This window comes from Lepidochelys kempii, chromosome 1 (assembly GCF_965140285.1).
Source record: "Lepidochelys kempii isolate rLepKem1 chromosome 1, rLepKem1.hap1, whole genome shotgun sequence".
NCBI classification, from domain to species: domain Eukaryota; kingdom Metazoa; phylum Chordata; order Testudines; family Cheloniidae; genus Lepidochelys; species Lepidochelys kempii.
In genome coordinates, this window is record NC_136380.1 from 113914676 (window position 1) to 113927972 (window position 13297).

General features: G+C 41.6%; 1 protein-coding gene across 1 annotated transcript in view; it reads right to left on the bottom strand.

Annotated features, from left to right (window-relative positions):
• Positions 1-12847, bottom strand: part of CCDC138 (coiled-coil domain containing 138) — a 74289-nt gene extending 61442 nt beyond the window's left edge. Inside the window, 5 exon segments of the mRNA XM_073350871.2 lie at positions 3212-3336; positions 5863-5995; positions 7913-7973; positions 12694-12813; positions 12815-12847. Coding sequence (XP_073206972.2) covers positions 3212-3336; positions 5863-5995; positions 7913-7973; positions 12694-12813; positions 12815-12847 — 472 coding nt within the window.
• Between the last annotated feature and the right edge of the window lie 450 nt (positions 12848-13297).

Sequence of the window (13297 nt, forward strand, 5' to 3'; positions counted from 1 at the left end):
ATTGTAGCTCCTTTCTTTAATTGCAACAATTATTTTATAAGCTTACTTAAAAGATACAGTGTATTAACAACACAGGTACTAAACAATACTAAATACAACCATGTGCGCTAGGTTTCATCATACATCAATCGTTTGGTCTGCGTGTAATGCTTAGGAAAATGCAAAATTCACATAAAATATCAGAAAACGCTTTTAATTACACATCCTTATAAATTGTTGTAAAAAAGGATTTTGGTATTTTAGTAAATAGGAGCATGGGCCGCTGTCACTTAACAATCTACGTATAACATAGTTGGCTAAGTAATATGAACTGTTAACTATTAAATAGTTTGAAAACATTTTGGAGATGGGAGTTTTTACTTATAGAAAAAGGTTAAAATGAAGCTAAAAAAGGTAAAGTAATCACATTTTAAAGACATTGATAAAATGGTAAATACCTTTTTTTGGTGTACAAGATGCTCTCTTATTTAAGATGCACCACTTAAAATTTTTTTTTAATTAAAAAAAAAAACTTGTTATATTTTGTTGCTTTATGCTACTGTGAGTCTTCTTCTTTGCCAGGTCAATTATGGATTTTAACTGTAGTATTTGCAGTCTATCCACATCCTGGCTTTCTAGCCACTTAAGACCAATCTCTAACCCTAGAACCTCATCAGCAGCTTTGGGCGGTGGCTCCGAGGGTTCTTCGTCACTATCCTCAGGGTTAGACACATTTTCTGAGGCATCAGGTGGTTGAAGGGCAACATTATGAACTATATCTACATCTGTAAGTCATTCATAGGTTGGACACATAGCATCGACCTCCATCCACTCTTGAACATCAGCTATCCCATTTTGAGCCATAAGTTCCCTGTAGTCTCCTTCTGCATCCATGGCCTCTTCTTCTGTAAAACCTTCAAAGTTGTTCTCATCTTTGTCTTCTTCCTCATTTTGGTTGTCGTCGCCTTCAGTAACAAAAGCACTTTTGAGACAACGAAGCCAACATTTCTCTATCATTGACGGAGTGATTCCTAGCCAGGCTGTCTTGCCTAATTTAAATACATCCAGCAAATTCAATTTCTTGATTACATCCATTATGCTACTGTTGTCCTCAACAATTTTCTTTACTAAGGCTTTACGATAGTTCACTTTAAAAGTGGCTATAATGCCTTGATCGAGGGGCTGTATTTTGGATGTTGTGTTCTTAGGAAGGTAGCTCACCTTTATCTTCCCGTCTTTGCTGGTTAAGGTCTCAACCGTGGGATGGGCGGGACAGTTGTCAAGTAGGAGCAATGCCTTTGGCTCCAGATTTTGTCTGCGCAGGTGGCTCCAGACAGCTGGTACAAAATATTTATTAATTCCTCGAAAATATCCGATATCATCCAGGCATTTTTTGAATGGTGATAAATTAATGAAAGCAAATCCATGTTCTTATGGTGGAAAGCCCTAGGTGACCTGGATTTGCCTATGCACAGAGATTTAAGTTTATGTGAGCCGGCTTTATTCATGCAGAAAAGTGTTGTCACTCTCTCTTTTATCACCTTAAAACCTTCAGCCTTTTGTTCTTCGGTCCTAGAAGCAAGTGTTCTAACCGGCAAGATATGGTAACATAAGCTGGTTTCATCACCGTTATAGATTTGCTCCGGAGCATAGCCACCCTCAATGATGATCTCTTGTAACTTTAGTGGGTATTCATCGCAAGCTTTTATATCTGCGGAGCACGTCTCTCCTGAAATTGTGACTTGCTGAATGCCATGACGTTTTTTAAAATGATTAAGCCATCCACTGCTAGCTTTAAATTCGTTACCTTGATGTGCAGAAGCGTCCTCACCCGAGCGTCTAAAATCAAGATCCTTCTTCAATTTGTCCGATTGTTTCCTTACCTCGTCACTGGAAATTGGTGTACCATCAGAGTGTTCTTGGGTAAACCACGCAAATACTGCTCTATCTAGTTGGTTATCCTGCGCAGTTTTTAGGCGCTTCCTTTCCAGGCCTACACTTTCATCCAGTTCAACTAGCATTGACTAATTTTTCCTCATCTTTGATCCACCCTCTTAATGTTGATTCCCCCACTCCTAGTTCTTTTGAGACCTTCGCTTGGCTCATTCCTGATTTCAGTCTGTCCAAAGCTTCCAATTTTTCTTTGACTGTCCATGCCTTTCGTTTCTGTGGCTGTGAAGTACTTGCCATCACGTCAATGGTATTTTAATATTAATGCTAACAATTTTTTTTAATTGTTTAGAAAATGTCAGCGCAGAGTTACAATATTTCAAAAATACAACTAGTGAGACAACTTAAGCTTAGTCTATACTGCACACAATTTAAAAACGAGATTAAAATAGGCGGGAGAGATGAGAACACCTAATGGGACCATGGGCAGGAAACATACATTTACCCTGCCTTCTCATTGTTGCACATTCGTTCCACCACTTTCATACATGCACATTTGTACAGACAACGTACTGTATGTATGTAATTTGATACAAGCCACATTTTAACAGCCGAGGTGCCAACCATGGATGGTTTTGTAACAACTTTAAACTGGCAAGGCGGCAGCAGGTTAGTCAACGACGAAGGTAGACAGAACTCTCCTTTTTGATAAATTAGTCATGGTTATAAATACAAAGGCCGTTTTTTATTATAACGGCCGTTGAAAATTAGCTACCACCTTGCACATGGTTTGTTGTCCACAAAACGAATTTAAACTTTCAATGATTTTAAACTATCAACAGATTTTAACTGTGAATGTTATAACTTTAATTAAGATTTGCAGACAAGACTTTTTTATGCAATGAAGATCAGAGTGAAAGTTTAAAAATGCTGTGAATGCGCTCGGCTTTGTGTTTTGACTTTTGATCCAAGGCAGGCTTGTAAAAACATACATTCTGAATATGTACACGGTAATCATTGAATGTATAAACTGGGATTAAACAGAATAAAAGTACTCTATGTTGTAGATGAGACAGAAAACCATTTTTACTTTACCACGTTATATCCGAATTCGTGTTATATCGGATCGTGTTATATTGGGAAAGAGGTGTAATACAATTATGACTAGATCTACTAAAACATTGTATCTCAAAACTAAAATATAGTTTACTCAATTACAGGTTTTATTAATTTTACTATGAATAAGATTCAGTTGAAACTTGAATAAAGCTTTTATTTTTCATACAAACAAGTCAAAAGTTACGTGATAAATTGAAGTTGAATTTAATATTTTTCTGATTACCTGTTTCTGTATATGTGTACATGACTGTATTTGGAATTGCATCAGTTGCAGAGACATTTACAATGACCTCTTCCTCTAGTTCTAGCTGACTTGAATCATAGAGCGAATCCAGCTCATCATCAAAGCTAAAAAATACAAATAGATGACACGAATCTGAAATTATTCAATGCCATTCTAAAATGTTATGCATGTAATGTAAAGAAGATTTGCACACAAATACAACTATTTCTCATTCCAGCATATTTATATTTGACTGAATGCAAAGAGACAATGCTCAGTAATTTGAAAAGTACTTTGAGATCCCTTCACAATGAAAAGGGCTTATAAAATAAGATATTAACTACAGTCAAAGAATGAAATTGATGACTTAGCAAAACCCGTGGAACAAGTAAACGATCTTATTTTCATAAATAAATCCTTATTTGCATGCAACAACAAAACCACTTTTAAAACAGATCAAAGCACAACTTTTTTTTCTTCCAAACAGGATATCCAGAAAAGAAAAAGAAAAAGAAAAAGAAAAAAGAAAAGGTGTGAAATATGTTCTCTTTCAGCTTGGTGCGTTGGGGCATTAAGACTCTCTGGAGTCTTCTAAATAGATTTAAGACTACCTTGTTAACTCTGGCTGTTTCCCTTCCTCATCACTTGTTTACTCCCTTATATATCTTAATCCCTGCATCCCACTAACTGAGCCCTACACACATAGTTATCTCAAGTAAGTGGATGAACTTCCCTACCCAAAATCAGTGTTCACATTTAGGGCTGTCGATTAATTGCAGTTAACTCATGTGATTAACGCAAAAAAATTAATCATGATTAAAAAATTTAATCGTGATGAATTGCACTGTTAAACAATAGAATAGCAATTGAAATTTATTAAAAAATGTTGGATGTTCTACATTTTCAAATATATCAATTTATATTACAACACAGAATACTAAGTATACAGTGCTCACTTTATATTATTTTTATTACAAATATTTGCACTGTAAAAATGATAAAATAGTATTTTTCAATTCACATCATACAAGTGCTGTAGTGCAACCTCTTTATCGTGAAAGTGTAACTTACAAATGTAGGTTTTTTCGTTACATAACTACACCCAAAAACAAAACAAATGTAAAACTTTAGAGCCTTCAAATCCACTCAGTCCTACTTCTTGTTCAGCCAATTGCTAAAACAAACAAGTTTGTTTACATTTATGGGAAATACTGCTGCCTTCTTATTTACAATGTCACCTGAGAGTGAGAACAGGCATTCGCATGGCACTTTTGTAGCCGGTGCTGCAAGGTATTTACGTGCCAGTTATGCTAAACATTTGTATGCTCCTTGATGCTTCAGCCACCATTCCAGAGAACATGCTTCCATGCTGATGATGCTCGTTAAAAAAATAATGCATTAATTAAATTTGTGACTGAACTCCTTGGGGGAGAATTGTATGTCTCCTGTTCTGTTTTACCTGCATTCTGCCATATAAGTCATGTTATAGCAGTCTCTGATGATGACCCAGCACGTTTGTTTTAAGAACAGTTTAACTGCAGATTTGATAAAACGCAAAGAAGGTACCAACGTGGGATTTTTAAAAATAGCTATGGCACTAGACCCAAGGTTTAAGAATCTGAAGTGCCATCCAAAAATCTGAGAGACGAGATGTGAGCATGCTTTCAAAAGTCTTACAAGACCAACACTCAGATGCAGAAACTACAGAACCCAAACCACCCCCCCAAAAAATAATGTTTTTTTTTAAAAAAATCAGCCTTTTGATGGTGGACTCTGACTCAGATAATGAAAATGAACATGCGTCGGTCCGCACTGCTTTGCATCATTATTGAGCAGAACATGTCATCAACAAGGACGCATGTTCTCTGGAATAGTGGTTGAAGCATGAAAGGACATATGAATCTTTAGTGTATATGGCACGTAAATATCTTGCAACTCCAGCTACAACAGCGCCATGCGAATGCCCGTTCTCACTTTCAGGTGACATTGTAAACAAGAAGCTGGCAGCATTATCCCCTGCAAATTGTAACCAAACTTGTTTGTCTGAGTGACTGGCTGAAGTAGGACTGAGTGGACTTGTAGGCTCTAAAGTTTTACATTGTTTTATTTTTAAATGCAGTTATTTTTTGTATATAATTCTACATTTGTAAGTTCAACTTTCATGATAAAGAGATTGCACTACAGTACCTGTATTAGGTGAACTGAAAAATACTTTTTTTTTTTAACATTGAATAATGTACAGTGCAAATATTTGTAATAAAAATAAATATAAAGTGAGCATTGTTCTTTGTATTCTGTGTTGTAATTGAAATCAATATATTTGAAAATGTAGAAAACATGCAAAAATATGTTTTAAAATGTTATTCTATTATTGTTTAACAGCGCGATTAATCACGATTAATTTTTTTAATCACTTGACAGCCCTATTCATATTATTACATTAGTCAGACAGAAGCTGATCCTTACTTATCACGAAAGTATGAGTGTACAAAAACTGTGAAAGCTATGCCTTGCACATGGCAACCTACTACTGGATCCCATAATGTATTAAGGGTTAACTCATGATTTGTTTGGATTTTGGGGTAAGGGAAGGATGGGAGGAAGAAAAAGGGGTCTAAGGACAGATGAGGGAATGAGGGTTCAGCTCTTACCAATCCAAGTTTTTGAAACTCTTGAACAAGTCACTAAGAGGTTTGCTATAGTGCTTTCTTCCACTGTGGGTATTTTGTGAAGATTTTATGGACAAAGGAATAATTGAATTATCTGATGAACTGTCCAAGTTACCTATAAATAATTCAATAAAATAAATATAAAATATTTCAAATATTAAATATTTCATTTTGCAGTTGAAAAGCACACATTAAAAAAACCCAGAATGATTTAATTAATAAATTTTGTACTCTGTGAGGGTTATTGCTTAAGAGAACAAAACCCTGAATTATAACATACTAGAACAAGCTCTGACAAGTAAGGAATTAAAATTAGAGAAATACAAAATACTAGCTAAATTGTATTTTAATAATAATTTAAAACTGAAAAGTTTTATAGATGACTAAAATAACTAAGTCCTAACAAATTTAAACCTGAAGAAAAGTTCTACGGAAGCTCAAAAGCTTGTGTCTCTCACCAACAGAAGTTGGTCCAATAAAAGATATTACCTCACCCACCTTGTGTTTCTAAAACAATTAAGTCAATTTTAAAGAACTTTCAACTTATCACATTTTTGAGAATCTTTTTAAAAGCTTAGTTCTGTTACTAAATACATTTTAGAAACTTCAGCTTTGTTTTAAAGTCACATCTGTCTTCCTCAAGTTTTACAATTTGCATTCATATGCTAATTGTCGTACAAATCTGAAGTTTGAACAACATAGCCTTTTACTTGCTTTTCACATGCATCAGCATGGCAACATGCATTTCTCTGGAACCCAACCTGCATGGTAACCATTAAGTTCATATCTGTACATTTAAAAAGTGAATGTATATAAATATCTTAGATTATATAACCTAAAACTTTAAAAAAGATTTTAAGTTTCCTGTTTTCATTTTTTTTTAAATAATTTGCATCATGAAATGTTTAATTGTGTCTCCTCCAGTCAGCAATCCTAGGCACCTGCATGTACTGTACATGCAAGACCAGCCTTAGGGAAAATGGTGCCCTAGAGGAACTTGTATTTTGGCGCCCCGGCCCCCATTTCCACTGTCCCCGTAGGTGCCCCCTTGCACCCCAGCCCCTAACTCCTGCACCCACATGGGGAAGCTGCCACACAGAGCCTCCTTGACCACCGGGCACTGTGAGCCCACCCCTAAGGATAGCCCTGTGTACATGGCTATAAAAGCAACATATTGCCACATAGGGAGCTACCCAATACCACCCACCTCAAAGAATTTCCCACAAACTAACCCCCTCTCAACAAGACACATACTCCATCCCACACAATCCAACTGATGGCAGCCCGTTCTCATATATGTGCCAGTGATAACCAAATGCTTCCCTCTGCCACACCCCAATAATAGCCAATCCTCACCTTCTCAAACATACATAGTAAGATTGTCATACATATACTAGAACCCTACTTACCATGAGTGGGGTGCGCATGTGGCTGATTTTCATTCTATGGATGAAAGTAAGGGAATGTCTACACTAACCAAGTTACAGCATGGCCATGGCAGCACTGTGATGTGGGCAGTGTAGAAAAGCTTTATCGCACCCCTGAACAACAAAAGTTTTAGCGCTGAAAGTGACAGTGTAGACACAGCCTAAGCCTCTATTGCACCTTCCCCCTCCCCCAAAAGGTTATTGGTACTAGGTTTCTCTTTAATGCACAGCTAGTGGAGCTTTCTTTTTAGACATCGTGGGAGCAATACTGTTTTTTTACCTACATCTTCCTTACCAGCAGCTCTCCTTCTCACAGGGAAGATACATTAGCATTTCCTCTCTTGCCAACCCACCCGCATCTGCAACATAAGCAGATTTCCTAGAGTACTCATGTAGAATCCATATATATATGTATACACTTCCAGGCTGGTGCCCAGGTTTCACAAACATTACCCAATGTCTGCCTACTTAAAATACACTTGGAGAGAATATAAAACTGCTCCCCCAAAGCACAGGAATTCTTAAGATAAATTTAAAGAATAGTGCATTTGAATTGATGTCCCTTTTAACAAAGATATCCAAAAACATCCTTTTTGTTGCATTACCTGTGTAAGTTAGGGAACTTCCTTTTTTACATTTGGTCTGTAATGAACCTGAAAGACAATCCTAAGAGAAAACAGAAAAAAATCCCCTACTATTTTTAATTCAATTATAATGTATATTACAATGTATTTGTTTACGGTTTATAGTGCTTTTACTAAGGAATTGCTGTTAAAAAATGTTTGCTTTGAGCAGAGGATGATTTTTGCTAAACAAAAATGTAAGTGAAACCTCACACAAACATAAGCGAACAAAAAAACCTATAATCAAGCTATTTCCCCATAAACTAAAAATGAAAGATTGCTAGAATTATTTCTATTTTTAAAAACTTGAGAGACCCTCAAATACATCAGTAATAAGAGCCATTCAAGTAAATAGGCATAAGTAGATTAGGTAACCATAGAAACAGCTCCATCAAGTCCTACATTTCAGCCTTTCACTCTAACATTTCCTACTTTATGTCTTGCCATCAACCTATAATAATACACGTTAAAAAAACTTACATTAAAGTATCATTAGGTTGCAAATTCAAGCACTTGAATGTTAAGAAATGCCAGATTTAAGGGGGCTCCTGCAACCCTCATTCTGCCCTACTGTGCATCCAGTCTGTGCTCTTGTGGAAAAAATAGTATGTGATCATGTAATCAAAGACTGTTTCATAACTACAGATACAATTCTGCCACAGAGGTCACAGATTCCATGACTTTCCAGGACTTCAGTGACTTCTTCTGGGGCAGAGCTGAAACAGCTGCCAGCCCCAGCGCCGCCAGAGCAGCGGCCCCCATCCCATTGGAGCAGCAGCTGGGGTTGGGTCAAGCCCCCGGTCTTGTACCATCGGTACTATGCTATATAATTGGTTATGTTTTGGTTATATACAGTGTATGTTTTATAGTAAGAATTAAGGTATTAGAATAAATTAATAGGATAGTGGATACTAGTATTAGCCATTTTCTTTTTATTCATGCCTTGCAAGTAACAGACAGGATCCTGTCTGCATCTATGTTAATTAGATTAGAGGAATTTCGAAGCCCTAGGCCCCAATGTAAGAAAAGATAGTTGCAAAATTTAGTAAGGCCTAACTTATGTCGTCTTTCTTGTTTCATATAAAACACTGCTATTTGTTACCTTTTGAAGGTCTCTGTAAAGAACTGTTTGTGTGAATGAGGAATGCATGCATCAGGAAAAGATAAGGTGTGAAGGCCATTGCTGAAACCAGATGGCCAAGGGAGGAGGAGTGAAGAAACTGAAGAGACTTAAAGACACCAGAGAACCATCAACGCGCATCCATGGTTGAGGAGGGGCAGACTGATGACCCTGATGTAAAGGCTGGCACCCTAAAAACACAAAATAATTAATTAAATCGAAACCAGACAGGATGACCCTCCTGGAGGTATTTTGGGCCATCAAAAAATAACACCCACTAAGGAGTAACTGGTCATAAACTGACACAGCAAAATCCACAGACAGAGAAAAAGGAGAAAGGACTATAAGAACAGGGTGCTTTGCCATGGGGCTTTTGGTTCGTCTCGTCAACAACTGCAGGAGCATCAGATCGCAACCAACAGAGCCTGGCTCCTCTCTGCGACCAATTTGGCTGGCCACTAGATTGATCCAGACTCTGCACTGGTAACTATAGTAAACATTGACTGGTGGGACTGTGTGCATGGTGTGTGTGTGTGAGACTAAAAAGCATATGCTAATTGCTGTATTCTCAATAAATGCAGCATGTTGCCTTTTTCCCTATAACAAGATCTCGTGTGTTTTGTTTAAGCATAACGCTGCCCTACCAGTGCTCTGTTTGTCTACCCCTGCCCTGCCCTAGGGTATTTTTAGTAAAAGTCAGGAACAAGTCACGAGCTTCCATGAATTTTTGTTTACTGCCCATGACCTGTCCCTGATTTTTACTAAAAAATACCCATGACAGAATCTTAACCTTAACTTAACCCATGAGAGAATCTTAATCTTAACTTTAATTATAACACATATGCACAAAGAGGCAGAACTGAGGTTTCACAGACAACTGTAAATCTAGCATTTCCCAACTTCAATAATGTTCTTTTAAGGTAATTTTTGCTTGCAACTCCATGTGTTATTTTTCAAGGAAAAAAAGTAAAAACAAATGATATTATGTGCAACTATAACATTTCTCCCCTTTCCAACAGGCACCATAAACAGAGGTTGAACTCTGAACCTTCAATGTTGCAGCATGGATTGGTACTACTTGAGCTACAGAACTACATCACCAGGCAGCAGAAGGTTGTTATCCCAGAGGGAGGATGGACTCGTACAACCAGGAGATTGTCAGTGGGGAGCCAAACTGCTCTATCCTCCCCTAGGAGTTGGAAGGGCTCCAGTCCCACGTAGTGTCCTGCGGGTTGGGAAGGGAGACTGGGGAGGTGGATCCAGATGGATTTATGGGGTGAAGAAACCCAGCCCGATTACTGCCCCACTCTGATGCTCCAAGGAGGCAGAATGGGCCACCCATTTGTCTTTAGTCTGGGGAGCCCTCCTCTCCACCTGCCCCCATCCACTCTGGCTGCTCCCAGCTAGTACAGCTTGCTATTGTCACTCTGGCATGATGTTGGACTTAGAATGTTATGTGTGTTCAATTACTTGGGCACACTGCCAATGTTTTTCCTGGGGCATGCAAGTGAGAGAAGGGATATGTCAATTTTTAATAGTTCATATCTTGGCAAAAGCTGAACTGAATTTCATAGGACAAAGCAAAGGTAAATGGGTAACCTGAAGGTGTTCCCTCGGTCAAATATCAAAGGCTTTTGGCAAACAATAAAGGTGTGTGAGCTCCTCAAAGAAAAGGTCCCAAGAATGGAAAGCGTTAAGCATTCTTAATATAGTAAACGTATTACTTACAGCTCTCCCCACCTCTATAATATGGCCCTAGCTCAACAGCAACCCTCTCCACTGCCCCTTTATGGTCGACTGTTGATAACATCACAATCCTTTCCATCAATTAGACGTTTAACTTCACAGACATCAACTTTTCCTGCTCTCTTGCTCCCAGACTCTCTCCAAGTTGTCAGTTTCTTACACATCATTTCTAATATCGGACCCTTCTTTCTGTCCAGATAACTAGAACTCTCAACCAGGCCCTAATCTCTTATCTTGATTACTGCAATTTCCTCCTCTCTGGCCTGACAACCATATCTTTCCACCTCACCCTCAACCAATACAAACTGCACCTGCTAGAATTATCAATTACTGCCCATTACTCTAACCCACATTGTCCATCTCTTTCAATCCCTCCACCCCATCTATTCCATAATTAGAGCCCTGTGTGGATACAAAATCTATATTCATGGATGCAAATATCAGCGGATATAAATCGGTATCTGTGGAACTGCAGGCCTCTACTGGGAACTGCCCCCAGCACAAGCACAACCAGGGACAGCTGCCGGAGAGCCTGGTGTGCGGGACTGGGGGTGATACAGCCAAGCTGGAGGAACTGCCAGCATGGGGCACTGGCTCCTGGGAGCGGCGGCCTGCCAGGCTGCTGCTTTCACTGCTGCAGCTCCCGATAGAGCTCTGCAGCTCCTTGGATACCAATTTGCATCCACGGATATAAATTTGCAGGGCTCTATCCATATCAAGTTCTTCTTCTAATCCTCTAGGCCCTTCATTATTCTGGTCTGTCATCCTTATCCGTGTTCTTCCTACCACTTTCCACCCCCCACCCAGCCACCACATATGTTCTTTTGCTTTCTTCAACACTGTCCTTATGCATGAAATGATCTGCCTGAATTGATCCTCCTTCAAATCCCTTCTCAAAACCCACTTATGTTGCTGTGTCACAAGTCAGCAACTAGCAGTCACTTCCCATTTTATTGTTAAATGGGTTTGAGTATTTATTTAGTAAGTCCTTAGGTAATATGGTAATGGATGCTACAGAGTACCCTAAAATAGAACATAGACTACGCCTCATGTCCCACAGCCATTAGGGCTCACTCACTGCCCAAAGTGTTGAGCAGATTCTGGTGCTCCACACACTCCTTCACACGCTGCTATTTTCACCAGCGGCCCATGGAGAGAGAATGAGCACACAAGGCGGTGCACGTTTCCAATGCCACACCGCTCAATCATGCCAAAGCCTGAAGGGGAGACCCAACGCAAGCATCACACAAAACCTCCAAAGGATTAAATTCCCTTAATGTAACTGTCCCCCCGCCAACAGCCCCCACGCCACGCTTCTTTCTTTCTGAAGTAACTAATGTTCAGCCGTGTTAGTCTGTATTTGCAAAAAGGACAGGAGGACTTGTGGCACCTTAGAGACTCACCAATTTATTTGAGCGTAAGTTTTGGTGAGCTACAGCCCACTTCATCGGATGCACCGTTCAGCAGTAAGAGAGGGAGGACGCTCCCTCTCGGCGCAGGGTGGCCACTTCGGGATGACAACTGAGCAACTCACACCGCTCCCCAGCGGGGGGCAGCAGGGAGCTTGCGCAATGCCCCGGGCTGGGGGCGGGACCCCTCCCCACAGACGAGGCTGGGGCCTCGGGGGGTTATTGCGGAGACCAGGAGCCTCCGCACGGGGGAGAGCGGACACGCCGCTGCCAGGGAGCCTGGATCTTCGGCGCTGCCCCCGGGCCGCCCCAGCAGCTCACGACCTGGCCCCAAGTTTCCTGACACGCGCCCCCGCCTGCTCCCCCCCCGCCTCGCCTCGCCTGCTCCCCCCCCGCCTAGCGGCCGCCCCCCCCCGCCTCGCCTGCTCCCCCCCCGCCTCGGTCCATCCACGCCCCGCTCCGGCCCTGGCCGCCTCAGCGCCTCTCACCCCGGCGGGCCCCGGCTCCCCGCGCAGGTAGCGGCGCTTCAGACGCTCCACGGAGCCGCTCGGAGCCGGGCTCGCCATGAGCCACCTCCGCCGCGGGCCACAAGCGCCCCGCGCTAAGCCGCCGGCGGTTGGCCGCCCCGGCGGCACGGAGCATGCGCGGACCGGCTGCGCCTGCTCCCTGACGCCGCTGCCCGCCGTGTGCGTGCGTGCGTGCGTGCGTGTGCGGGGCGGGGGGTGGGGCAGCGCGCCCCCTGCTGGCCGCTGGCTCACAGGGCGCAGCTCGGCGGGAGGGACGTACGGGGCGTGGGGGCCTTCAGCTGGCGGCAGGGGAAGGAGCGGAGCCACAGTCAGGGCCGGGGGTAGGAGCCGGGGTTGAGGCGCTGCCAGACGGTGGCAGAGGGGGAACAGTTACCCCCGGCGGGGTGAGCTGCCTGCAGAGGCTGCACAAAGTGAGGGGGGAAGCGGGGCTTTCCCCCCACCCCCCCTTGCAGGACGGGGCATCGCAGCACCCGCTTCCCAGGGCTGCGCTCTGAAGGGCACGGTGCCGCCCCCTGCCTGCCCGAGGCAGCGTTGCCCTGCCCCAAGCCAGGTCCTGAGCTGCTAA